Below are 26,825 nucleotides of genomic sequence, written 5' to 3'. Positions count from 1 at the left end.
CTGAATGCATCTCCCAAGACGAGATAGAACATTCGGCAGTCGTCCAAGCTCACGGTTATCTTCGCTGTCATATTCATCATAATATCATTCCAGCCTTACTCGAACTTGCCAGTCCACTGTAATTCGTTAGTCGCAGGATCTCATATTGGCCATTTTGGCGCTATAAATTCTCCTTCGCGTTGGCTCTCCTCGACTTCCTTGGGATCTTGATTGCTCCGGTTTGTTCGAGGCCGGCTCCTGTAAACTGACGGCCACTGAGGAGTTTCTCATCAGGACGTAAAGATTCCCACCTTGACCTGTTGCATCTTCCTTTCATTTGGCGGCACCTACGGTGACTAAGCTAGAACGTCTGAGAGAAGGAACGCGGGCTCCGGAGACGGAGCACGAAGCCCATGTTTCGCCCCTTGTTCCGCCAGCTGAGCCACTTTTTCACCCGAATATGCCTCCTCCGGTCGAAATGTGAAAGTCAACATCTATGGACGGCGGAGGCGGAACTGCGCGGAGCGCTTGAGGCATCGATGGACTCCCTCTTTACCACGTTGAGGAAGACTTGATCCTTCGACAACCGGCTGAGCACTTCATTGCAGAGACCGAGTGTCGCCGCCACCGCCAAGTATAGAAGGTCTGATAGTGGCTTCAAGCAGCTTGATCGATAGGACAAAGAAGCGAAGTAGCGGATCACCTGGACGAACTTGACGCGCGTCTTTGGAGGAATCTGACATTCCGACCGTGGTGTCATTTGAGTCATTTGAGTCATTTGAAATTGGACCCACTTCTAGAGGAACCTCGGGTTAAGGGGCGCTGGTGTCTAGGCACATGCTACGATGCTTCTGGGAGCGAACCATTTCCTTTCTATATTTTTGTGCTTAAGTATCTGAATGCGGCGTTGAGGTCTCCTGTTGCTGCTTTCTCGAATCTATCCGTCAGGTCAAAATGGATACTATCGAAGGTGAATTCACCACCAAGGATGGCACGAAGTTGTACACCAAAACATGGAAGGTACGGACCCAGCCGGAAGCACCTCCCTGTCACAAATCAACCAACTCATCTCGATGCGTTGTTGATGGATACGCCTACAGTATCTCTCTGACCCTTGCCGTTGCCCACATCTAGCCCCGAAGTGATGCAGTCCAGGCCGTTTTGATCTTCCTTCATGGATTCTCCGATCATATCAATGGTATATTTGACCCGGCAACGCATGCGGCTTACTGAGTGACTTACATTCACTAGCCTACTACGACCTTTTCCCCACCTTGAGCTCTTCACCATTCAATGTTGCCGTCTACGGATTTGACCAGCGGGGCTGGGGCAGATCATGCCATAAGCCTGCAGACAATGGCAACACTGGCCCGACAGCGGTGGTACTGTCCGACATCCACGACTTTGTCCTCCATGTGGCATCACTGCCGGAAACCCAAGGCAAGCCGTTCTTCCTGATGGGTCACAGCATGGGTGGAGGCGAGGCTCTGTGCTACATGCTTTCCACCTCCCCAGACTTTTCAAATCGTCCAGCGTTCTCGGGCCTTCTCCTGCAGGCGCCTTACGTGGAAATGCATCCCTCGAACCAACCGTCTTTCTTGAAGGTCCAGGCGGGAAAGCTAGCCGCCATACTCCTGCCGCACACGCAGCTCAAACAAAAGCTGAGCGCAACATACATGTCCCGTTCCGAGCAGGTCTGCCAAGACTGGATTAATGATCCACTGTGCCACGATACCGGCACCTTGGAAGGACTCAAAGGACTTTTGCAAAGAGAGGCAGAGCTCTCCCATCTCTCCCATGGCCGCACTGTTCATGGCTATACAACCAAAGCCCCATGTCCTATGTGGTTCTCTTTCGGCACCGGCGACCGAATCTTGTCATACATTGCGGCGCAGCAACTCTTCAACGTCCTGGAAGCCCCCAACAAGGACAAAACGTTCAAATCATATCCCGGTGCCTATCACAAGCTCCACGCCGAGCCCGACGGAGTTGGTGAGCAGTTCGCGAAAGACGTGGGAGAATGGATCCTGGCACATGGCAACAAAGAGGCTGAAGTCGTTCAGGTTGGTCAATCACAATCTGATCAGAAGGCGGACGGTGGCTCATAGATGACAGAAGCCGAAGCTATGATGGAGATACCTCCAAAGATATTTTCATCAGATCACAGCACAGACTCTGTGTGCCATCTGCACCCTCAATTCTGGTGGGGAGGGGGTGCGCCTTGGGCGACTGACGAGGCTGGTTCCTGCAGCTGACACGCGCACATGGAACCAATTGGCGCATGATTTCTCTGGTGAATGACGTTTGAATTACATAAGAAAGGCTGTCTTTCCCAATTCATACTAGCGCGGCATCAAGTTTTGTGTGCTGGCCTCGTGCGCGATTGTCAAACCTGCATCTCTCCAAACAACCCATTGTTTAGCTGCATGCACTCTGGAACACTCCGCGATCGATGTCGTCCATCATATACCAATGCACCGACTCCAAGCATTGGCAAATAGCGTTGCGGATCTGCCAATCCCAAAAGATGGCCCCACGACATGCGCAGCCTTGCCTGACCTGTTCGTTACACCGTCCGCCTGACCCACACAACCAGTCTGGTGAGACATTCAAATGCTCAACTGTTGTGTCTTGAGACCTTGACAAAGGGCATCTCAGAATTTCCATATGCATCACAATGTCCATCCACAATGCTCATGCACTCGTTGAAGGATGGCTCTCCTAACAAGTAGGCGGACAAGTAATTCAGCGATCATGGGGAGATTGTGTTTGCCTTGTCTCAAAATTCCTTTATACTCCCTGCCCAAGACTGGAAACCTAAGCAAACCGTAAGTGTTTCTGTTCGACTCCCTTATTGCTGCTGTGTTTCCCAACATTCAAAACCTCCAGCTTTTAAAGCCAAATCCGTCGCTGCAAATATGACATCCCACCATGATTGCCATTGCCCGCATTGTTCCACCAATTCCAGCAAACGCAGCAATCGGGAGCAACCAGTGCATCATTCAGGAGAACAAACGGTGAAAGTCCTCAAAATCTCCACCCGCGACATTTTCCCTTTCGTCAAAGTATTTGATGCTCCCGTCCGTTTCGCTTCCAGAGTAGTCCACAACATGAGTCCTCTTTTACGACTTGAAAGGGTTCGCGCTCCGCCGTACGAGAGGGGCTGGAGCTACGTGGAGCGCAGAAGTGGGCAGCTCTGTCTGGTGCGAAATAGGAAGGATGGACTTCGCCTCCATCGCCCGGCGAAGAAGAGAGCACTACCTAGAGACAACGGGAGAGAACCAGAGAGAGAGGTGATCATTGTGCGTGACGAGGATCTGCCGGCCATCGGCCGGCATCATCATGTTCATCCAAGGGGAGACAGACTGTTTGTGGATGTCTCTCAACAGAGAGCTGAGCGGCGAGGATCAGACGACCCCCGCGATACATCCCCACGACCGCGCCCAAGAATCGAAGTCCGCCGTCCTCTGAATGCCACTCCACCGCCCTCTCCAATGTTCGAAGCACCCAGCCCGGAGGCATTCCCCTACCGTATCGTGCAGAAAATCCCCGTCGAGCGGGCTCGGCTTCGTCGCGTCAGACCTGTCCAAGTCGTAGACGACCCTCTTCAGCACGTCCTGCCCGACGACGATGAATGCTACGAGGAACTCTTTGATTCAGCCAAATTGCCCGACAGGGAACCGAGACCTTATCACATCCCCGAACCCGAGAACGCGGTGTGGGATGAGGATATGGATGCTTGGGTTGTTCGGCGCGCCCCGAAAGTGAGATTTTCCTGACACTAAAGACACCAACACAACGGGCAGACCGGACGTTCATCCCCTGATACTGTGAGATGGACACCTCCACCAGACAATGTTGCTCGCTTCGTCATTACCACCTGCAGGCACGGCTTGGGAGAATAAAGGTGAAGAAAGGGGGAGGGGAAGAGGGCGAGGGGGAGGGCGACGGAAGAGATTCAGCCTTTCGTTTTCTGGCACGTTGTGTTGCCCGACCGATACGAGACAGCAGCCGGGCTGGGCAGGGCAGCAAGAGTTCAGTGGTTGGCGACACGGAGAATACGGCAATCGTTCACGCCTTCGCCTGGGGGGTGTATTACCGGGCGTTGTGGAATTTTCTTGCATGGTTACCGACGGGTTGTTGCTGCCGTGGATCGATTTATTGCCCTTTTCCTGGTTTCTTTTCGTGCAGGGAATAATACATCCTCTATCACTCTTAGGTCTTTCCCCCCTCTCGGACGCCTTGAATTGAGCCTTGGTTGACACACTGTTGACGCACTGGGGGGCCTCTTTGCTTCCCTTTTCACTTAGTCTTCTCAAACCAGTTGTGCGACGCTCCTTCTCGACTCCCTTCAGTTGCAAGCCATTCATATTCGACAGCCTGCTCGATTGACTATTTTTCACCCATCTTTTATTCCTCCAGGAAGCCCTCTACCACACTCCAGAACTCCTCGGGTTGCTCCACCCATGGCATATGCCCACACGGCTCCAGGATCGCCAATTTACTCCTCTGGACACCACTGGCGATCGCCGCACTGACCTCCGGCGCCGCGGCGCGATCCTGCCTTCCGGTGAGAACCAGCGTTGGGGCCGTGACCTTGTGCAACTCCGCCGCTTGGTTCCACTTGGCGTTGCCGTCTCCAGGGGCGCCTTCTCCCGGCGCAGAAGCAGAGTCCGCAGCATAGTACGAACCGTAGGCCCACAAGCTAGGCTCGCCGGTCCATTGCTTCTCGAACTCGGCCGGTCCACCGAGATCCGGGAGCGCAAAGTACATAGGGAGGATCTTCAGGATGAACTGTTTGAACTCCGCATCATCCGTGGGAAGATTCTCGAAGAACAGTTTGAAGGCTTCCTCGAAAAAGGACCGGTCCTTGCGAGCGTAGCCTAATAGGTCGGAATTGGAGGCGACTAGCTTTTCCACCCGTGATGGATAGGCAATCGCGTAACCAAGTGCGATGGTCCCGCCTGATGAGTGCCCCATGACACGGATCTTCTCGAGACCCAGGTAGGCGCGGAGGGCCTCGAGGTCGTCAACGATGTGACGCGAGGACATCTCCTGAAGGGACGACGGACGTTGCGAGTCATCGTTGCCGCGCGGGGATGGGACAATTACCGTGTACTTTGACGAGAGACGGGAGAAGGCGTTGATATACAGCTCAGCGCCGACGCCCCATGGAGCAGGGTGGACGACCAAAGGTGGGAGACTAGGCGAATCGGCGAGGACAGTGTAGTGAATTGTAAGATTGTTGAGTGTAGTGCTGTGCTTGCCGGGGGTGAGCGGTGAGTATGACATCTGTTCTGCTGAGCACGAGTCGTGCTGGCTGGCAAGGAATAGGGGGAAAGATTAAAACTTAGGACAATTAAAGCATTGTACAGCACGATGGAAGATTAGGGTCTTGAAGCCTTTTCAATACGAGGACCATAGAAGTGTAGGAACAAGTAGTAGTTGTTGTACTGGAAGACAGAGTTCGGCGACGCGGAAGCGGCCTCGGCGAGAGTGACCCTTGCGGAATCTCGTGAACATGTTCAACCTACGTGCGTAAGCCGCCAACCAGAATACGAAGGGATTCTCGATCATGCAGCCGCGTGGAAGCCCACAACAGGGTCCCCAAATCCACCAGACGTTTGCCTTGGCCTTCGAGTTTGAATTGTTAACTTCGGGGAAAGCTTCAGGCGACCTGCTAGCTCATGATTCGTTCATGCCGAGGGGCCAGAAAATGCTGAAACGTTGTGATGATACTTTAACCCCAGTACTAGTCGGACGGATTTTTGGCCAGTAATTTAGTCTGCCGTGGTATTAGAATGTTGGTCAAAAGTAATGAACACGCGCAGTTTTGGCTGGTTCGTCGTGTTAAAGAGATGGGAGCAGACCTTAAGGATTCTGGTCTGTTCACTCTAGACATCCTCCAGCCTTCCTGCAGATGCCGTGCAAGTCCGGGCGCTCCGCTTCATTAGCGGGAAATCTGGGCGTGATTGAGCGTAGGATTCTGATCAGCATCATTTGCATGCAGCAAATGTTTTTGTTCATAGAGATGACGGCGTTCCTTGGCTGGTCCAGAAGCAAATGGACGGAACAAGAGGCCGGGGCATCACAGCAATTCTTCGCATGTCCAGTCTTCATACCTTTCCGCGGGTCAGCATTGCGTTTTCAGACGCGGATTTTCATTCAGCTCACCATCCGTCAGGCAAATAACGGCGGACAATGAGGGGGATCTTTTTCTGATTCAGCTCCTTAATCGCAATCTGCAATGGATCTGTTTCGCCCTCTAGATCGACTAGTACAGGAGCATTCATGCTGTCCACCTGTTAGTCGCCGTCCTCACAATAGCAACATCTCACAGAATACGTTAGCTACCTACCTGATCTGCAATGCTCTGGTACCTAGCACTCTCGCACGCTCATATTTTGTCATGTAGGGAGTGGTCGTTCTCTTGTCATCGGGGATCTTCTTATCGGCATCGCTGGAGGGTTTCTGGACATTTTGGTTTGGATCGGCAGTCACAACGGTTCGCTCTTCGCCTTCTTCCTCTCTCGCCCGCGCTTCGATCGCTTCCTCGTCGACTTCGGCATCCGGAGGCAGTTCGTCTTCGATATTCTCCTCAGGTTCATAGAAGGTATCGTCAGGCTCGTCCCGGCCGTAGCTGTGAGATCAAACAGATGTGTTAGAGGCGAGAGCAAATGAAAGAAGTGAAATAAAACTGGCGCGGCGCAGTCACTTACCCACCGTCGTCCCCGTAATCCGACATTCTCAATAGCCCAGTGCAGAGACAACGATGATACAGGGTCGTTCAAGAAATACGAGATCCTAAGAGGTGCGTAATCGGTGGACGAAATTGCTGTTGGTTGGTTGTTCTGTATTCCCTTCCCCGCGGAAAACAAAAAAGTTTTGGATGTCGCAGCCTTGTCAAGGTTGTCACACGTGACCATTCTTGGCGCGACCCCACAACAACCGCAAGGCTCGCAGAAAATACTTCCACGGCCGGCGACCCCACTCTCCCATTCGCTACCGGCAATGTCTCAACCCCTCGTAATTTTCGTCGCGGCCTGGTATTTCCAAGATTCTGGCGGAAGGCAACCAGGGCGCGGGTGCGCAAAGCCGTCGCTAAGATGCGGGTCGATTCTGACGACGACGAGCTTGACAATGACTATGATATGCTCGATTCCGACCTTGACGACGATCTTAAGAAGCCGATTGACGACACTCCAGCTTCAACTCCTCCCTCAGGTCTTCCCTCAGGTCCTCCCTCAGGCGCTCTCCCTCGCTGTCGCCAGAAAACACTAAAATGCCGTTACCCTGACTGCGACAAAGCATTCGATCGCAAAGTGAGGCTTGAGGAGCACGTCCGATCCCACACGAATGAGCGCCCCTTCCAGTGCCCGCATCCTCCCTGCACGAAAGCTTTCTTCCGTGACAGCCACCTGAAACACCATGTCAAAAGTCAACATAGCAACATCAGGGATTACCATTGTTCATGGCAAGGATGCAGTTCCAGTTTCACGACGGGGACAAGACTGCGACGTCATCTGGAGACCCATGAAGCAAAGGAGAGATTCAGATGTCGCGGATATCCTGGTTGCGACCAGACTTTCCGCAAACAAGAGACTTTGGATCGGCACATATTGTCTGTTCATCAAAATATCAAACCCTTTCCTTGTAAAGAGCTAGATCCAATAACCGGCGTCCCATGCAAGAAAGCCTACGACACAGCAGAGAACTTGCGCTCTCATGTGCGCGCCAAGCATGACACTTCACGGTTTTCTTGCTCTGACTGCATGGCTCAGAATGCAGCTATTCTTGCGAACCCCGATGATGGGAGGGAACTTGCTCAGGCATCCTTTGCAACATATGGAGAGCTCCAGGCTCACCTCACCATTGTCCACCCGCCAACTTGTCAGTATTGCCCAACCTCATTCACTACCAACAAAGAATTGACCCGCCACCTTGAAATCCAACATGGGATTCTGCCAGAGAAAAAAACAGAAGATCTCACCGTCTTTACATGTACCGTCGAAGGATGCGGTAAAAAATTCACTAAGAAAGGGAACCTGAATGTCCACATCAAAACCGTCCATGAGAACAAGCGTGATTTCGTGTGCGGCAAGACCGAAATCTCTCTTCCCGCAGAAATTGCAGACCATCAAGATATCGCGATTCATGGCTGCAATCGCAGCTTCACTAGCAAAGCTAGTCTTGAAGAGCATGTTCGTACTGCGCATCTGGGACTGGAATCAAAGCGAGTGCTTCGAGAGAAGAAGCGCAAGGCCGACCGTCACAGCGACGATGAACACGATACTGGTGCTGGAGATACGCGGCTTAAGAAGCAGCGCAAGCCCCGCTCTGACAAAGGCATCAAGCGAGCATCTGCTATGGCTAGTCTTACTGGTGTTATCGCTGCTCCTGCGGATTCTGTTGGTGACTCAACGCAACCAGAACAAAATCAATATGAATTCGTCAATGTTCATCCAATGATGGTGGAGGAAGATGAAGAGACAACTGCTAAGAACACGCTCCTCTCCGGCTCCATGGTTATTTGTGACGACCACATCTGGCATCATGGCACGTCCTATCACTACCCGTCTGGAGAATATCCGACCCGTCTTTCGAGAGATCTCGCTCGGGCAAGGGTTCAAGATGACACCCAGTTTGACGACTTTGTTCATGACGAAGGCTTGGGCGTGGAGGGTGCTTATGACGAAAGCGACCTCCATTTCTTTGGCCAGTTTGAGCAAGAGACGGAACTAATGCAGGCCAGGTATGAGTACCCTGCACTATGAATCTTTGCACATGCACACGTACATACACGGAATGCACAGCATTGGCGTTTCTAGGATTATTGCATGAGGGGATCAATCACTGACCCAATCTATGGGACCATAAAAGTTCTTGACCGAGCATGGCGTTGGGGATGGCAGACGATAAAAGCCACAGGAACAATGGAACGGAAAAATGAGCTTGAATGAGATGAGAGTGAAATGAAAATAGGATTCAGCCCCTGAAATGTCTTGATCGGTTTCTACCCAAGTAGTCTTGACCCCATCACGTTCCAGAGTTTTGTCTCGGTGAGTCTGCCTCAGTATGGAATACGCCGTCTCCTCACGTTCTCCTCATGTTGTTCAAGAGTGCATTGATTGGGCAGCCTCGCCTCCTAAGCTTCATGCCACCCCGGCCTTCCACCACCTCATATTCTCTTTCCCGTCCTGTTGGATGTAGCGGTAAAGCATTGTTCTCTCGCTAGATGCTCTCCGCCCATCCTTATGTATTTCCTTCGAGAATCATTGCCGTCACTGGCTAGCTAACTCCTCACGCTCACCAGTCACATAGCCCCAGCCAGGACGGGAGAGCAGCATCAGCCAAATGATTTTGGCAAGAGATTCATTGAAAAGCGACACTATCGCCGCTCGCTTGTACAGCCTCCAATCATGCAGGATTGTGTATTGCTTCAATCCATGTGAGCACAAAGGCGCAACGCAGATCCAGCTCATGCAAGGGATCCTCATCCGCTGAAGGTATCGGTCACACCCACACTCTTCTGTCCCGCCGCAGCCTTGTCTAGGGCAATGTTGTTATTCAACTTGGTTGTTTCCTCATCAATCTTGGCCTGATCGCCATCTCCCTGTGCAGCTTCGATCTGCAACGCCAACACCTCCAACTGCAGCTTCAACACTTTATTCTTGATCTTTCCATTCTGGAGGGCTGTCGTGTCGGCGTCGTCTCCAGCAGCCGCGATCTCGTCGTTGAAGCCGCCGGTGCCAGTCTCGGCGTCCTCGGCGGTCTCTCGGGCATCTTTTATGATTTGTAGATCAGAGTCGGATACAGAGGCGAGGTCGGACGTGTCAATCTGCGCCCACCTGGTCAGCAAGTGTGGTCTCGCACAAGATCCTTTTTTCGATGGGAAACCGCGACTAACAGGGAAATTGGCGTTGACTTCAGCCAGTGCATTACCGGCCACTCCATCCGAGACTTGAAATTCGCTGTACGGTCGGACAGTGAGCACGTTTGCTCTCTTGGACCTCACAACGCCAATCGGACCAGCCGCGGACAGGGCAAGAATACTCAAAAGAACGGTGGCAGACGAGATGTACATATTTTTCCCCTTCTATGAACAAGGAGTGTGGGAAAGCTGGCACCCAGAAAGAGATGAGGAATGAAACCAATAAGACAAGTCAAAGAACGTAAAGAGACAGGACCAGCTGTGCTCGATTATGCAAAGAGAAAAAGATATCGACTTTTGGTTAATGCCCTTGCAGGAACAAGAAACCAGCCAGAGCAGCCCAGCACTCGACCTTTATATACCAGAAACAAATCTTCATTCTACATAATTTTTGCGCCCTGAATTCGATTCTCCCGCAAACCATCAACCAGGCGCCGGTTCCGCCGAATATCGAAAGGCCAAGCCTTGCCAGCTGTCGCACATGATGTCCACGTGGGAATCGTGCTGTCATGGTGGCACTTCGCTTGTGCGTGGTTGAGACCCGAGATGTCTGGGGCCAGCGGGCAAGACGCCACCGGGCTCTGAAAGAAGAGAGAGAGAAAATGCCGCTCACTCAGGTCCTGCCCGACGACAACTTTCCCATCCGGGAGTATGGATGACTACGAGGTATGCAAATTACTTGTTGCTCCTGTGTTGTTTCCAGGACCACGGTGATGGACGACACAGAAGTTTCTTTGTGACCAGATCATGACCGTTCCTTGCTTGCTTGCTTGGTTGTGTCTGTGTCGGTCCGCCCCATTATTAACCTCAGAAAATCTACTCGTATTGCTGACGTACAAGGCTGAGAGATTTGCGCACCGTCATATATATGTCTGTTTCTTCCCTCTTGCCTTCTATGCTCTTCCTTTTCCCCCTTGCCCTTTCAATCCCGATCCGAATTCTGATCCACTTGGATGAGAGCCCTGTATGTTCTCCGTAGCGCAGAACTCATACGATAGGCAGATGCGCACTGATACCTCCCGCGCCCGGGGTGGAATGGGTCGAGCTCAAGTCCAAGTTCATGTCCAGGTCCAAGGTCATGCAAGGAGAGACCAAGCCCAGGCAACGAGCGTCAAAGTGAAAGCAATGTTCCATGTTCCGCAAAAATGTACGGACGACTCCGTATTATGATTGGTGCAGTGCCCGTACGTTTCGGGATGATGGTCCGACTCATGATGAAGGTCGGCTAGGGATCGTTAGATACCATGTTTGAGCTCTGGGCAAGCTCTGGGGCAGTCCCTGTATCAGCCACCAGCACCACCAGTGTCAGCGGCTGCGCTGGCGTCTACATTTAACTAGTATTACCTGTAGTCTACGGAGGAGTACGGAGTACTGGGCAGCTTACCCAGGTGCGGACTAGTAAGTACAGAGGACGCGGAATGCTGTAGGTATGTTCGGATTTTTTTTTTGGCTATGTAGTCGCCATCGTGGTCCATTGCTCAGAATACTAAATACGCTTATGTACATATATGCGACCACCCCAGAGAATGACCATTCCATCATGTGTCTATTTTGCAAGGCCCAGAGGAGCCGGGTTTTGGGATTAGTTAGTCGGGTAAATGAACGCAAAGCCTTCTCTCCATTTTTCTCTCTCTACTTCCCATCCCTAGCCCAGAAACTGGGGACAACGCCAAAAAGACTCACCAAGGCCAACCACCACCACGCCCAGCCGACAACGCCCTTTTCAAGGCCCTGCCCATACCAATGGCCCGCGACAATGGGCCCAATGGTCCTGAACGCGCTGGATGTTGCGGCGCCCATGCCGTGGATCGTGCCCAGCATGGCCGGACTGGGACTGGAATTGTTGATGAGCAGGACAGAGCCGGGAATCGCAAACGTCCGCGCAGCGACCTGGAGAACGACCACCACGACAATGCCGATCCAGAGCAGGAAAGGCTGGGAGATGAGGAGCGACAGGTACGGCGCCAGGGCGTATGCGATGGGGAACACGAACAGGGACCAGCGTGTCGAGCGTAGGAGCCCAAATCGTGCATTGACGCTTGGATAGAGCGTCAGCTGGAGGATGATGCCGACGAATCCTAAAATCGACATGGCGAGACCGATCGTCGGGAGACTGAATTGCAACCCGCCCGTGAAGACGAAAGGGAGACGGATGGTAGCCTTCTCCTCATCGGTGGCCCGGGCGGAAGAAAGGAAGATGGTCCACAGAGAGGCGAAACCACCCATCTGGAAATCCATGATGGCGACGGTCGCAAGAACGAGAAGGACATTGGAAGTGAAGGCATGATAGAATGGAGGGGCCGATTTGGGAGGTTCTGATGGCCTTGGGGGCGCCTTGGACGAGGTTCCCGGGGGATTGGCGCTGTCGCCTTCCTTCGGCGGCAGTGTTTCCAGAGGCGTACTAGAGGGCATGTTCTCGTCGTCCAAGGTATCTGGGCCAGCCGCCGCGTCTGCTTGGCCCAGTTGGCTGTATCCGAAGCGCCGAAAGATCATGGTGCGGATGCGGTACATGATGCTCTCAGCCAGCTCGATGCCCCGGTCACGGTTGTATTTTTTGGCACCCAGCGTTTCTCGCAGCCCCATCCAAACGAGCAATGCATCTGCAAAAAGCACGAGAGCGCAAAAGAGGTTCGGTGCCGCGTAGGGAAAGGTTGTCAGCCATGAAACCCCCTTCGCTCCGCCAAATGTCGAGTTTTCTCCAAACAGGCCCGGGTAGTTGTGTACCGGATCGGAGAGCATGCCGCCGAACAGGGGACCGAAGATGTTGGCAATGTTCCACGCCAGAGGCAGCAGCAGAAACGTCCTTGAATGATATTTCTTCTCGGTGCTCTCTGCCAATGCGGTCCTCGCTCCTCCCACAGTCGCATTGATGGCGCCGCCCAGACATCTCCAGACCACGGCGGCCGGGAAACTTCTTGAAAATGCCACGCCTATACAACTCAATCCCTGTCCCGTCAGGCCGATCAGCAGGACGCTTTTTCTCCCAAACGACGGGGAATCAGCCACCCGTCCCCAAAGGATACCCGTGAAGACCTGCGCGGCTGTGAAGACACCCTGCAACACGCCGGCCTCGAAGGATATCTGGCTGTCCGGCGCCGAGGGAGAGAACGACTTGAGCTGATAGAACATGTATGCTTGCAGGGCGGCCTGCTGAAAGAAATCAACCACCCGCACCGAACATATTATGAAGAGTTGGAATTTGTTTGGTATCGAGGCCCATGATGGGGGTGCCGGAGGCTTTCCCGGTCGGGTCTCGACGTCGTGCCGCATGACTGAAGACGGGTGTCTGTGTATGCGTATGATATGCGTCACCGGAGTATGTTCTTGTATATGTTCATATGTGCAAGCATCGTACGCTCGACGGGGAGAAGGACGTCTCAAATGGGAAGGAGTCTTTTCGGATCTCGTAGAATATCTCGCTGGAGAACGTGATGGAGACGCAGCAGGAGGATGCTGCCGTAGGGGCCGGCAACAGGGCTCTAAGCGGGATACAAGCGACAGTCAAGTGCTCGTATGAAATAGCTGGGGTATGGTCAAGGTCCAGCGGCGTCCCCCCTTCGAATGAGAAGCTGGATATGGCAGTATAGGGACTCAGAACAGCAACCTGATAACAAGGATGGATCTGATAAAGGCTATCCGAAGTCGGGGGAGTCAGATATGAGGACAAGCTGTTTTGACAAAGGAAGGGAAGGGTTTTGCAGACGTCAACCTACAGTAGTGGAGGCTTTCTTGGTACTGCCCACCTACTTAGTATACGGACAGGCGGTAGTCCCCGGACGCACAGCACGCACAGCGCCGTTGGCTCGCAGCAGGACTAGTACAGTTCGAGCAAAGGCTACCAGGGCCTGCAGAAGCCAAGTAGCATCGGCATGGAGCTCAATCAACCGAGTAGGGCCTGGTGGCCTTTTGTTCGTCAGTCGGGCCCGGGAGTCGGGCCCCCAAGTGCGGGACGTAGGGCGTGGGCCTCGCTGTGCAAGGATGGGCCCAGCAATGACATTCCTCCCTACTTACCGAGTAGGTAAGTCGGAGTTCCTTAGGTGCAGGTAATGGCATGCTTACCACTTATTTGGGGGCTACGCGAAGTTGGCTCCAACAGGGGATTTGACCGGTCAATGCTGGGGCGACCTCTCTCGGTGACACCTTCAGTGATGGTCTGTGACAGGACAGGATTCGGATCGTCGAGAGAGGGAATTAAAAGAGATAATATAGCTAGCCAGCCGCTGAGAGGAGGATGTAGCTACCGGGAGAATATTACTCGACAACAGAGTGAGTGCTGGCAAGAGCCAGAGGCGGGTGAGGCTTCGGCCATGGAGGTACCTAGGCATATCAAGTCCCACCTGTAGCGATTCGCAATCATATCCAAGATTGCCTACCAGACCTCAGCACCTGTCATTCAAGCCCAATGCCAAACACCTCCGTAGCATACCATGTTACTGCTAGGATCAGGGCCTTTTCCATCCATTCCCCCCTTTTCCTCCCCTTTTTGAGCTGGATGGGAAGCGAGCCTCGTTTGACGAGAAGGCTGCACACAAGCATTTTGCTACACCAGTCCTTTTTCCCTTAGAGCTTACACGTGGAAATTTCCTTCTCTCCCACCAAGGAATGTCTCGAGCAGCAGCAGATCAGTTGCGGGAGATGATACGGTACCAAGTCGTCGTCAGTGCAACCCACCAGCCACGTACGAGGTACTTACGTTATGCACCGTAGGTACTCCGTACCTCCTCACCTCGTCTGCCGTGTGGTGGGACACGACGCTGCAGCCGTGCGAGTCCTGTATCAGTACCACTCACTCCTCGTGGCCTGCAAGGACTCGTGCATATCTGTCCTCACCCGTCCTTCCTTGCCTATCTTGACTTGCTCTATCCCTCCATCCCTGTGACAGACGGCATCTCGGTTGTGGCACCCTAATCTTGATACCTTGTCTGGGTCAGTTTGCTTCCTGCCCGCCTGCCTACCTCCTACGCAAATCATGTCGCGATTCCTGTGCGAGAGGCCAGCCATGTGGCCACTGGCCCCTCTGCCAGCCTGTTCCTTCCATCAAGATCTATCAACCCAAATCATCAATCAACTACCCACCTCGCCTGGTACTCGTAATACGCGTATGGGTGGAGCGCTCCAGGGTTCTCCCAACCGCAACCCACGGCTAATCGGCATCATGTTGTCCCCACAGCTGCCTCTCCGGGGGGGGCAAATCCTGTGTAACTCACTCTGCGAAATGAACTTGTAAAGACAGCAGTGCAAAGACTTTCTCTCGTTGCTTTTTCCGGATCATGCACCTGCCGCCACCACCACCACCACCACCACCACCACCACTGGGTTCGCTTAAAGGAGGGCATAAGTGGCCTTTGTTAGGCTTGCTTGTTTGACAAAAAGCTAGCCGCCACCAGAAATGTACCCGGCTCGGCGGCAATCAAAACCATCTTCAGGGCGCATTTCCTCAATCTTGAGACAATAATACGCCTCCCATTACCGTGCAGCTTCTTCCCAACACCGACAGCCTCCTTTTCAGGGCGAGTACTTGGCTATCACTCACTGACCTGTATATTTCTCCTTTGAGCCTCACGCTGTCCTCATCCTAGCAGATCGCTGATGTAAAGGCCGCTGCAGAGGGTGCAGTAGTGCAAAGTCTCTAAGCGGGCTCCCCCGAATTGACGATTGGGAAAAAGAGGCGAAAGAATGTCCCGTTTGGGACGGGGTACACGCGACACGATTCACCAGTACACGGATCCGTTGATACTTTTCCCGTTGAAATAATGAATAATGGTCGTGACGTCGTTCATTATCTCCGACTCCAAAAAGTGCCACATAGCACAGATAGATATCCCGTAAGCCATGCAATGAATGAAGGACAGGACAGACCACAACACCTTCGCCATGCTCGCGGTATCTATCCGTTTTCTGCAGTGTCCTCCAGGATGGGTTTGTGGTTAATAAAATGCAGTCGCTAAAATGTCAAGACGGGTCAGTGATCATCGGGGTCCTGTCCCCTCCGTCCTGGTCTTCCAGCGACAGAGGCTTGTAGCCGGCGCCCACGCCCACATCCCTTCCCCCTTTCCTGGCCGCCCGCGTCCGGACGGCCCTGTAGACATTGTGCGCCAGCACGTGGACCGGGCGGGAGACGAAGTTCCTCGTCGCCAGCACGATGATGAGGATGACGAACACGGCCAGTCCGCCGAACGTGCCGCCAAAGATCTCGGCGTTCTTGATCCTCTCGGCCCGCTGCCGCTCGGCCTCCAGCTTCTCCTGCTCCTGCTTGAGCTTCTCCTCCTCTTCCTTGTTCGCTTTCTCGGCCTGCTCTTTCTTCCTCTCTTCGGGTGACGGCATGAAGCGGCACGCAATGTCGTCGCAGTATTCTCGTAGTTGCTCGTTGGGGATGAAGGTCGCTTGGACGGCTGAGGTGCCCAGGATCTGGCCGTCCTTGTCAAGGGCTTCGGCATATGAGTATGTATACGCCCCGTCGAGTCGGGAGATGGTCTCGAACCCGTTCTTGGGCACCGTCTTAATTTCCTCCCACGGCCCCTGCTTCGACTCTCCGCCATAGAATCGCCACGACTTCACCTCCGTAGCGCCATTCCAAGAGACGTAGACCATCATGTCCCGGCCGTCCTTCGAGAAGGCCCACAGTGCAGGCTTGGTCAGCGGCATACCCACCCAGTTGTCAAATTTGTGTACCCGATAATTCATGGTGTTGGTCCATGCGAGAGCACCGTAGAAGATGATCTCGTGTGTTTCGGGGGCGTATTCGGTCCAAAAGGCGTCGTTGCCCCAGCCCATGATGATGCCACCATTGGGCAGTATCTGCATGTTGCCTTGGGATTTTGAGATGTGGGCGTGGCCGTCGACGAATGGGGGGTCGAGGTTCAAGATGCACGTTGCGACTTTTGTCCGGTGATCCACAACAATAATCTGCCCTGTCGAATGCGGCTGAGTCTGGTTGAAGCCATTGGTGCCGTTGTCGAACAAAGAGAGAACAGTATGGGTCTCATTGTCGGAGATGAATCTAGCGTCATGCTGAGACGAGAACTGGAAGCCGTCGAGGACGTAATCTGATTTGGCTCCATTAAGCCGCCAGATAACATGGCCGTCGACGCCCGAGAGCTTGTACACCGCTGAGGTGTGGCGGGCCGAGATGAGGTAGTCCCCGTCCTGGTTTTTATCAATGGAGTTGATGTGGAAATAATCCCACGGACTGTCCGGGTGTTCACCACTTCCGCTGATCTCGGTAGTACTTGGACCAACCCAACTCTCACTGGGGTGGACATGGTCAAGACTGTGCCATTCGAACAGAACTTCTCCTGAGTCGATATCGACTTCTTGGAACGCTCCTTGCTGGATATAACCGAAACCATCGCAGAGATTCCAGGGGCACATGTCGTAGACGCTGCGGAGGTACTGGGTCATGAGTGCTTGCTTCCCGTCGTTGATAACCCGGAATTCGTGCATGTCGGAAGAGGCCTGGTAACTGCCCGGTTCAATGGACTTGACAATGCGATAATGTTTGTCCATGATGAGGCCATGACCGTGGCCCCAGCCGAGCATCTGCACGCCCTGATAGAAGCACAGATGGATCTCGCCTTTGTACATACATGTCTGAGGCGCGTGAGAAACACCGGGTCCAGCACTGCCAAAGCCGGAATATATCAAGTTCTCGTGAGAGATCAGCAGGGGAGACTCGTGCAAGGGAGGTCATCAGACTTACCGCATCGTTATCATAGATATGGATGCCTTCCTGTGCCGCTTGATATGGGGCGACGAAGTAGTAGCCCGGTGCAAGTTTCTCCGGTTGCCTTTCAAACACGCTGAGTATTGGAGCGAATAAGTCCGGTCTCTGTCATGCGATACTTGGTTAATCCGGCGCGTCCGGGCAAGTAAGCAGCATTGCTTTCAGTGTTGCGGCTTACCGATCGAAAGATGGAAATGGGCTGCGTCTTGTTGTTGGCCACTATCCTCCAAGCGAACAGGCATATGAGCCAGCACTGCAAAGATAACAGGAGCCTCATGGCATCAACTTTTCCCGGTCTCGGTTCAGCAAAGAACCAAGAAACCAGCCAGAATTCTTGTGCGAAGTCAAGAAAATCAAAAGCCTAAAGGCAGAATCTCCAGGAGAATCCAAAGGCTGGACCCCCAAACAGAAACCTGGAACGGCCGCTTATCCAGATCCGCACCGAACGACAATCGGAGGGTTCTGCCAAGAGGCACGCGATTCTCTTCTGGTGCAGCAAATATCCGACGTGGCGGCGAGGATCCGAGTTTCAGCGTTCAGGCTTCCCTTGGTCTCTCACGCTGAGTGCGTTTGGACAGCCCGAAGGGGTCGAATATAGCAATTCTGGGCCGTGCCAGGTCCCCTCGTGCGGCTAAGGGCAAGGCCTGATCAAAAAATGACACGAGGACAAGTCATATTGACCAAGAGTCGGTACCCACCGGCCCTGTGGATACAGGCCCTTAGGTGGCTCCGTGGTAAAGGGACGGAGCACCCTTGCCGCCTCCAGCCATGCCTAGCAGAATGGTGACTGAAATGATTGAAATGACAAGGCGAGCCAGACTACCCAGCGAGGCCAGTTACGTCCTTTAGCTACTGTGCCCAGAAGCTAGTCGCGCCTTGACGGGAGGTGTGAGATGGTCCGTTAGCCACAAGCGGACCCCCGCCTGACCTTGTCAATGATAAGTACCGGGTAGGAAGGCAAGTCTTGGGCAAGTGTTGATCTCTGGGATTATCTAGCGGCATGGTTGCAATATATCAAGTGGGTTAGGCTCCTCTTGGATCCCCTGCCCCCAGCTAGCTCCATCTTATCAAAGTGCATATCATCGTGTGAAAAAGTATCCAGGAAATTTTTTGGGGGGGTAAAATGAAGGTGTGAGTGAGAAGGCATTTATTGAATTGCATTGCATTCTTTGTAGAGTACGGCAACATCAGAGTAGAAATACGCCGGAAACAGAAACCAAGGGTGGGATGGGCTTTTTTCTCGCTCCACTATGAAGCCCTCATGTTCAATACTCTCGATCACAAGTCGGAGAACGACCGGTAGCCATGATAAAGCACGATACTGCTGGATACTCCATGCCGTCTGCAGGAGCCGACGATCTCTATATAGGCATATTGCCTCAAAATATATTCAACCTCTCCTGGCGCCTTTTGGTTCAAAACCTGCTGCTAAACCCATTATTGAGGATGTCTAGGTAGAAATAAACAATTGCCCGCGGCGCCCATGCCCATATGAAACCCGGCTACTTACACAAACCCCCCAAACACCAGGCTATGTACAAATCTTGCCCCGCATTGGGTAGAAAGTAGAACCCTCGTCGTAGGTGGATCAAGAGGCTGCTGTCCAGAGCGGGGTGTTCTGTGCAAACTTGGGCAGGTAATGGGTGTAGGCGAACGTTGCCGACAGTGCCGTGGCGACCACGGGCACTCCCACCACAAGAGCCCGGAAGATAACGTTCATCATCTGCTTGCGGTTTTGTGTTCTGCATCGTTGCACAAAGTTCTCCGCGTCATTGGATCTTGGGAATGGCTTATCGGGGATCGGCTCGCCGAGATACTCGCACAAGGGTCGCCAGCCAGAACTCACGCGGTACTCGAGCAGCTTCCCCGGTGGCACCAATTCTCGGATCTCCTTATAATAGTCGTGAAACCTCTGCTTCCCCTGGTTTTCAAAGTCGTCGTAAAAGAAATACTTCCAGAACTTGCGCAGCATCGGGTGGTACAGACCGGCGGCCCAGTCGAAGTTGGCCACGGCCTTGAGTTCAGGGTCGTTTGCGCGCCAATTGACCGTCTTCATGACCGAGGTATGCCACGAATCCACGTCCCTCGTCGTGATGATGACTTTTGCCTCAGGGTACGCCTCGATCAATTCTTTGGCAAAGGCAACGGCAGGCCAGTCACAGACGGCCTGGCAGTGACCCAACAGCGCATCCCACTCTTCGCGGCCAAATGTCCCTTTGCCTTCATACTTTGCAGCAAAGGCGTCCATCCAGCAGAGACAATCAGGCGGATTCTCAACGCTGGCGGACATCATGTGGTAGGTGTCTGTGTAACCCAGCTCTTTCAGTGCTGCTCTTAACGAGGCTGTACCCGTCCTCCCCAGGCCGAGTGCTAGCACTCTCATCGGCACGATTCTCTTGCATTGCCGTCGATCGATGTCGGTTTGGTATGGGGTGAAGATGTCGGTGGCAGGCTTGGGAGTATATGGAATTCCGGACGCCATTGCGGGAGATTGATAAACGAGAGTGAGGTGGCCGTTGTGTGCAGAGAGTGCGAGAATGAGGCCAACGCGAAAATCCACCGCAGAGACAACCCCCGGCTGGAGCGATGAACCTCAGTATTCGGAGGACGCCAAAAGATTAAGGATGGCAGAAGAGGCCAAGGAGGGGAACACGTCGTGGTCTATCGTTGCCCAGAGAAGAGGGGGTGGTAATGGTAACGTTGTTAGAAAAGGAACGGAGGGTTGAGGAAAGATATGATTGAACTAAGAATCAGTCTTGGGAGGCTCTTAAGCAGAGGGGCCGAAATTCACAGTCCTGCTGAGGCCTATCAGATTCCCAACGAAGATGTAGCGCAGGCCTTGAAAATCTTAGCCTATTGGGAAGGGGGGTGTTGTGTTCGGGAAGAGACACGAAAGAGAACAAAAAGCTGGAAGGGCAACCCCGGGGGGGGAGCTGCGACAACGCCTCCTTTCTCCGTGAGTCCTGCTCAAGATAGGAGGATTTCAACGAGTGAGGAAGGGGGGCAAATTTTGGGGAGCCAACTAACGGATAGGCCTGTCGGTCATTTCACTGTTTGGTACACCAGGTAACTCCGTAATAATATCAATTGAATCTCTCCAAGGAGACGTCCATGCAACCCAGTTTCTGGACAATCTTTGCAATTTTTGGGATCGCCCCCAAAAGGGTGCCAGGATGCCAGGATGCCAGGATGGAAGGCCCGCGCGGTAGGTCGCTAGAGCGAGGCGGATTGTGGGTGAAATGACGGGCGGACTCTGCCAAGAACGCCACTTACGACGCCTCTTCGCCAAAAGATATTGCGGCGGACAAGCGTCTCCGTCTGGTGGGCCAGTCAGACCGCGACATGGCCAAAAGGAGGTGGAGCCCTGGACCAAGCCCGGACCTCGCTGGCACTCGAGTCAGACGGGGTGCATTTGCCAAGATCTGTCAGGACCCAGAAACGCGTAGCTGTGGGAGGAGAGGAGTCGTCGTCACGAACTCGTTCTCGTGCGACAGTGAACACGCACACAAGGACCCCAGGGGAAAGAAACATGCGTCGAAATGCAGACGCAAGCGGGTACCGGGTATCGTGACATGTGCTCTCGTTCCCGAGAGTACAGGTACATGGACCCTAGTACTACACGGGACGTCTAGTGGTGCTGGGGTGGCTTTCGTCTCGCAAAGCCAAGCAAATCCTGGCAAGTGCTGCGACAGAATTAGCGTGGCAGCTCTCCTTGAGCACTCGGTACATGCACTATGACGATTTGGATAGTTACTTAGCACCGGGTACGAGGCACACGGACTTGGAGGGGGGTTGCTAATCTGCGTTTGGAAGAGAGAACAAACTATTGACGCCGACAACGGAAGATTCCCGGATAATTGACGATTGGTTGACTTCAATCGGACATCAGTATGAAAAGGACTCAGTAATAGAGAGATCTGGCTGATTCCCAAGTTAGGAAGTTGATGCGATCGGATCACCTGCCAGGCTGGGAAAGATTGGGTACCAGGAGTACTACCTCCAAGTGCTTGGTCCATATGTTTGCGGTCATTGAGGGTCGCTACATAAATCCTCACATGAAAGTGCGACCTTGGAAATGCAACATGTTCCTTGTCGGAGGCCACCTGCAAGCTGTCATCGAACGATCTATGTACCCAGTACTCGAACGTAGGCGTACAACGTGTCCCGGCCCTGCTCTCCCAGCAGGCTATCTGCGCTCTTATGCGTTGACCCGCACAATCCCAGGCTCACTACTGAAATCAAAGGACACCACAAGCCTATAAGTCAATGTAACCGTTCCTCGCTGACACATCAACCCTCTCCTCTTGAGAAGAGACCCGCGGACATCAATCTCCCCGGTCAACCGGACAAGCGACTTTCAGTATACCCTCTGCTTGTACCGAGTACCCAAAACCATACCTTCCACGATTTGTTCATCGGCGAACGTTAACCTTTTTGGAGAAACAGACCAAAGGCATTAAACAGCACACCAATCCGGCCTCGGTTCATCGCTTCCCTGCAACCTACCGTCTTGCCACTGTCTGGAGACGTCGTTGAGGTTCTCAGACAGCCACAACCACCTTAAATCATCTCGTTTAAGCTGTTCAGTTTGAGAGAAGTTGACCCCCGCTTCCAACCTCGTCACGGTGTCGACACCATGGGTCCACGACACACAATCGAAGTGTGTCCTTCGAAAGAGATCTCGGACTGGGACGTTGCTTGACATGAGAATCACGTCTTTTCCCGCCACGCACGTCTTCCGTTATCATTCCGCCTATGCCACTGATGATTCCAGTCCAAGCCAGTTATAGTAGAACTCAAACGCGGCGTGCTTTCCAGAACAGATGCTCTCCTATGCAGTGTTCTGCTGTCCTCCTCGTGTGCTCAGCCCTGCATTACAACCTCCACATGCTCATACATGTGTACCTAGCCTAGGAACCTGGAGTAACCGGTCTCAGGCAGGCGCCGCCCGACTGGCCCTATGTACATATGTACTCGAGAGCCAGGCATGACCCGAATTGGGTCTAAAGCGCGGCTTAGCGATAAGCACTATCTGCTCTGCTGTGGCATGAACTTTCTGATCAGAGGCCCGTTTGGGGAACAGGCCTGCCTTCCAGAGTAAAACATCGTCTTGCTAGACTACATGTAGCCAAGGCTAACTGATTGGGGCCGCCCCGGCCGGATCGAGACGGAAAGGTAAAAAGAAGGCGAGGTAGGTAGACAAATTTCAATAGTAAGAAACTGGGGATAGCGGCTGTGGAATTGTGGGTGGATGAATGAAGGACGAGTGTGGAGTCAGCAGCGAGCCCAAACGGTTGGTTACGCTGGTCAGATCGGGAAACCTACCCAGGCTCGTCTTGGGAGATGAGAGGATACCGCCCTATAAAGCTGGTAAGCCTCACTTGGCCTCACCAACCACAAAACCCAAAGCATGTTCTAGGCCTTCACTGCTTCTCCTCCCGTCCGCCGCACAGAATGAGACTCTCCTGCCAGCTCAGCCTACATATCGCGCAAACCTCTTCCACTCCTCATCGCTCTCCAACCCCTCAATGTCCGCCTTGAACAGACACGCTCCAAGAGCCATATCTCCCTCCTTATCCTTCGGCATAATGTACGACAGATCAGGCAGTTCGTCCAACCTCGGACGTCGCACGAAATCCGGCTTCCCGCCCAAAACCTGGCCAAAGTCACAGGTATCGGCGAGATCCATCTTCGCCCACGAAGAGATGAAGATATCCTTGGCCAGCTTTTTCCGGGCACCGTAGGAGATTGTCTTTTTATCCTGGGTGTGGGAGATTAGGGTCGCCAAGCTGCGGAAATAATGATCGTCTACTTTTTGCAAAGACTCGCGGATGTCGCTTGCGACTGTGGAGAGGGGAAACTCGACGACGGTGCTGGCTGCTGGCCATTCTGTATATGCGAGTCCCACGAGATGGCCCAGGTATCCCTTAGGTACAGGAGGGTTCAGTCTCGCTCGTGCGTCAGCGGCACGGAGACAGCGGATTGACTCGTCTCGGGATACCCGGCCGACGGCGATACGCACGGCGGTGAGGCGTTGGGTGTAGAAGGCAGTGAGTGCGTCGTTGGTGGAGACCTGCTTGGTCGAGGTTGACATGGCGAGCTTCTTGAGTTCGGCGATTTTGTCCTGGGGAAAGCGCCAATAAGTCCAAGAGGCAGTCTCGATCGGTTGTTCTTGAAGGGGAGGTGCAGGAACTGGGCTGGCGGTTGGGACCTGGTTGGGGGGTACCCGCATCTCATCATGCGTAAGTGCTATTTCTCCTTCCTTCAGCAGTGGCACGATACTGTCGGCATCCTGATTCCCAGCCGCCACAAGCCGGTGATCAAAATCCTCACCCTTCATTGCTGCTGCAAATTGTCTGATCAGAATACCCTGCCCGTTCATGTCAAGTGCATTATGCATAGAAGCGAAGCAAAGCAACAGTCCACCACGGATGAAATTCGCTTGAATAATGAGCACCGGTTGCTCCACCGTTTGATCATACGCATATCCCATTCCCCTCATCGGGCAAATGACGTTGCCATCGAGCATTGAAAAGGGGGCGTGCGCTCGAACGATCTCGTCATACGATGGACACAGCTGAGTGCAATCTTTCATTCGGACGGGTGATTTGCCATCTGAGTGTGGAGGATACGGTACAATTCTGTAGATTCCTGAACTCGTGCTTGATCGTCCCTCGTTGATCACTTGGCCTGCGAGAAAGGGATAGGCGGCGACGAGCTTCAGGGCTGCTTGGTCGACGGCTCTTGTGACCGACTCTGGTGTCGAGTCGGCTGCTGTGCGAAACCCGAGCACCACCAAGGTGTAGGTGTCCCAACACAGCTGCCCAAATATACCAGGCTGGCGCATGTTGTTGGTGTCCTTTATTCGACCGTCGTGGAAAGGATTCAGTGCTTTGGTTGAAGCAACAACGTGCCCACTATAATCATCAACAGACAGGGAAGGTTTAAGTGTGTATATATAGCATTGAGTCCACAGGCAGCCTTCCGAAGAAGTCTCTAGAGCCTCTTCGGTTTGCAGGTGTTCTTGTGATGTGCAGGGTTTTTTGTGAGGTAGCCGCAAGGGCCCAACTGAATGGAGGAGTCAAGTCATCCAACCAATTTCTTCACCGGATACACTCGTTATTACCTATGTGCCGTGCCATTTTCGAACATCTGGCCCTAGTGACATATCAGACTTTTTTATCAGCTTGGTTTCTCTACTAAGCACGGGCCTTACATATAACGCGGCTCGCAGTATAAGCGTCAACGAGCAAAGACAAGGCGCACAAAGTCGGTGCCAGGCCGCCATCGTTGGCCTGAAAATATTAGAAACTATACTTAGCTTGCAGGCGTCGGCTCTTGACTGTTTATTGGCGTGTGAAACTGTCAGAATCGTCCGGAGAGTGTAGACGATTGCCGAGAGGAGATCCTGAGCATAACCCATTATCCGCCGTAAGACCGTCTTGAATATGGGCGCTACGGGATTATTGATACGCAGGTTATGACGGATATGAAGGGGATACAAGGGGATGGTTACCCCATCGTTCACTCCAGTTGAAGAATTGTTGGGAGGGAAAGCATAGGGGAAAAAATGGTCTACCAAGGTCTCGGACAAACATTTATCCGACATAAGGCTACCAACCCCCTATCTCGTTCACAACCAAGTGACAGCTGCTCTACTTTACTTAGGGTTCCTCTCCGCAGATAGGTTCATAGAGAGTGGATAGGGCCATATTGCCATTTCAGACATAATACCCTGTCGGGCCAACGTTTGTGCCTTGAGCTACATTGTTCTGTCAATCCTATCCTAGCATGTTATCGTTCTCTCGAGACACCTTGACGAATGAGGTGCTCAGGTTTCATCGTTCCGTCAAGAAGTCTCCTCAAGACGGCCCATTATTGCCACTATTGCATTATCCAAGAGATCACGGATGACATACCCGACGTTGCTCTCGATAATCGCACTCATTAACGTAGTTGAGTTGTCTTGCTTAGAAACCCTTCTTGTCCGTCGAGCCAGAGTCCTCAGTCACAGAGAGTTGTGATAAGGCGTCACAATTTGCCAGGAACTTGGGCTTCATGAGTTTGGACCATGAGTCCAATCACCAGTGGCAGCAAGTAGTGGCAGCAAGTGGCGGACAATTCTTCTGCGATCAGAAGTGAGATTGCGATACTGAGAAATTGCCCCGTGAATGGAGCTCCCTTGGAAACAAATAATTGCTGGAGTGTCTATAATGTTGAACACAGAGGGAGAGTGGATCTATCTGCTTGATTGTGTCTCGTCCCCCTGCCTGTTCAGAGAGACTCTGCCTGTTTATATACACTTTGGCCTGTAATCTGAAGGCCATTCCTGAAACCTCCTATTCTGTTACCCTGTTGTCGCAGGTCGATGAGAATAACAATGTTGAGGTAGGTGCTGCAGTTGGTGTGACAGCAGCGCCTCAGGTGGTTTGCCACAGTGGCTATCTTGCAACCCTGTCAACATGTAATCCCAGTCAGGATCCGCTGTTGCCTTGCTCTTTACCAACGAAGATTCAGATATAGGTTCCGCCATGTGCACTGTTTGATATCAAAGACCGGGGATGGTGCTCATAGTCGACTCCCCGGTATTATTCGAAAAGTCACAGACAGACAACGAAAGTGGCAAGAGCAAACTTCGCAGGCCTTCTTCAAGAATGGATCGTACTCATGCTCTCTCTAGATTTTTAGAAATACTACATGTACCATTGCAGCTTCATATGGTGAAAATTTCATCCCGACATGTTGGCCGGAGGAAAGTCGACGGGAAGCCTAGGGCGTATTCGCACACAGAGTACTGCATGACAAGTATCGAAGAGAGTTGATGTGAACCTGGGCGATGGTTGGGGCAAGGCAAGGCAAGGAGGGATAGAGGGGGATTCGGTGAGGCAAGACGACTCGCCAACGCAGTACGGCGGAGTGCCGGTAGAGTCACGCCAAAGCGCTGAAACCGTCCAAAACCATCACAACCACCAAGAACCATCTCGCGCATGTATTCAACCCTTGCACTAATGTTGTCTCCGCAAACTGCACTGCTTTAATTGAGGTGGGATACGAGATAGCCTTATGCGTTGTTCAGCATGGCGTGAAAGTCCGCTGGTCCTCAGCCTCAACCGAATGTTCACAGCAGAATCGAAGTCGGAGATACCAACTTGCGCAGCCTCAGCCGCAAGGCAACCGACCCCCCTCCCCCAA

The 26,825-nt window shown here is 52.9% G+C and overlaps 10 protein-coding genes across 10 annotated transcripts; 3 read left to right on the top strand and 7 right to left on the bottom strand.

Moving 5' to 3' along the window:
* Window positions 1–933: 933 nt before the first annotated feature.
* Window positions 934–2,087, top strand: Z519_11617 (uncharacterized protein; the record flags this gene model as incomplete). Its single annotated transcript, XM_016769328.1, has 3 exons — window positions 934–999; window positions 1,114–1,177; window positions 1,231–2,087. The coding sequence occupies 3 exons, from the start codon at window positions 934–936 to the stop codon at window positions 2,085–2,087; spliced, it is 987 nt and encodes a 328-aa protein (XP_016614312.1).
* Window positions 2,088–3,089: 1,002 nt separating this feature from the next.
* Z519_11616 (uncharacterized protein) lies at window positions 3,090–3,758 on the top strand (the record flags this gene model as incomplete). Its single annotated transcript, XM_016769327.1, has 1 exon — window positions 3,090–3,758. One exon carries the CDS (start codon window positions 3,090–3,092, stop codon window positions 3,756–3,758), a length of 669 nt encoding a protein of 222 aa, XP_016614311.1.
* Window positions 3,759–4,389: 631 nt separating this feature from the next.
* Window positions 4,390–5,271, bottom strand: Z519_11615 (uncharacterized protein; the record flags this gene model as incomplete). The annotated part of the gene is made up of 1 exon (XM_016769326.1): window positions 4,390–5,271. The coding sequence occupies one exon, from the start codon at window positions 5,269–5,271 to the stop codon at window positions 4,390–4,392; it is 882 nt and encodes a 293-aa protein (XP_016614310.1).
* Window positions 5,272–6,067: 796 nt separating this feature from the next.
* Window positions 6,068–6,724, bottom strand: Z519_11614 (uncharacterized protein; the record flags this gene model as incomplete). Its single annotated transcript, XM_016769325.1, has 4 exons — window positions 6,068–6,101; window positions 6,154–6,273; window positions 6,338–6,619; window positions 6,699–6,724. 4 exons carry the CDS (start codon window positions 6,722–6,724, stop codon window positions 6,068–6,070), a joined length of 462 nt encoding a protein of 153 aa, XP_016614309.1.
* Window positions 6,725–7,085: 361 nt separating this feature from the next.
* Window positions 7,086–8,753, top strand: Z519_11613 (uncharacterized protein; the record flags this gene model as incomplete). Its single annotated transcript, XM_016769324.1, has 1 exon — window positions 7,086–8,753. The coding sequence occupies one exon, from the start codon at window positions 7,086–7,088 to the stop codon at window positions 8,751–8,753; it is 1,668 nt and encodes a 555-aa protein (XP_016614308.1).
* Window positions 8,754–9,472: 719 nt separating this feature from the next.
* On the bottom strand, window positions 9,473–10,063 carry Z519_11612 (uncharacterized protein; the record flags this gene model as incomplete). The annotated part of the gene is made up of 2 exons (XM_016769323.1): window positions 9,473–9,817; window positions 9,887–10,063. The coding sequence occupies 2 exons, from the start codon at window positions 10,061–10,063 to the stop codon at window positions 9,473–9,475; spliced, it is 522 nt and encodes a 173-aa protein (XP_016614307.1).
* A 1,479-nt stretch (window positions 10,064–11,542) lies between these two features.
* On the bottom strand, window positions 11,543–13,180 carry Z519_11611 (uncharacterized protein; the record flags this gene model as incomplete). Its single annotated transcript, XM_016769322.1, has 1 exon — window positions 11,543–13,180. The coding sequence occupies one exon, from the start codon at window positions 13,178–13,180 to the stop codon at window positions 11,543–11,545; it is 1,638 nt and encodes a 545-aa protein (XP_016614306.1).
* Window positions 13,181–15,862: 2,682 nt separating this feature from the next.
* On the bottom strand, window positions 15,863–17,910 carry Z519_11610 (uncharacterized protein; the record flags this gene model as incomplete). Its single annotated transcript, XM_016769321.1, has 3 exons — window positions 15,863–17,557; window positions 17,610–17,738; window positions 17,812–17,910. 3 exons carry the CDS (start codon window positions 17,908–17,910, stop codon window positions 15,863–15,865), a joined length of 1,923 nt encoding a protein of 640 aa, XP_016614305.1.
* A 1,311-nt stretch (window positions 17,911–19,221) lies between these two features.
* On the bottom strand, window positions 19,222–20,115 carry Z519_11609 (uncharacterized protein; the record flags this gene model as incomplete). The annotated part of the gene is made up of 1 exon (XM_016769320.1): window positions 19,222–20,115. One exon carries the CDS (start codon window positions 20,113–20,115, stop codon window positions 19,222–19,224), a length of 894 nt encoding a protein of 297 aa, XP_016614304.1.
* Window positions 20,116–23,106: 2,991 nt separating this feature from the next.
* Window positions 23,107–24,480, bottom strand: Z519_11608 (uncharacterized protein; the record flags this gene model as incomplete). The annotated part of the gene is made up of 1 exon (XM_016769319.1): window positions 23,107–24,480. The coding sequence occupies one exon, from the start codon at window positions 24,478–24,480 to the stop codon at window positions 23,107–23,109; it is 1,374 nt and encodes a 457-aa protein (XP_016614303.1).
* Between the last annotated feature and the right edge of the window lie 2,345 nt (window positions 24,481–26,825).

The sequence above is a fragment of the Cladophialophora bantiana genome (assembly GCF_000835475.1).
Source record: "Cladophialophora bantiana CBS 173.52 unplaced genomic scaffold supercont1.23, whole genome shotgun sequence".
Lineage (NCBI taxonomy): Eukaryota > Fungi > Ascomycota > Eurotiomycetes > Chaetothyriales > Herpotrichiellaceae > Cladophialophora > Cladophialophora bantiana.
Note: the sequence above shows the minus strand (reverse complement) of the source record. Positions and strands in the feature narration are given on the sequence as shown.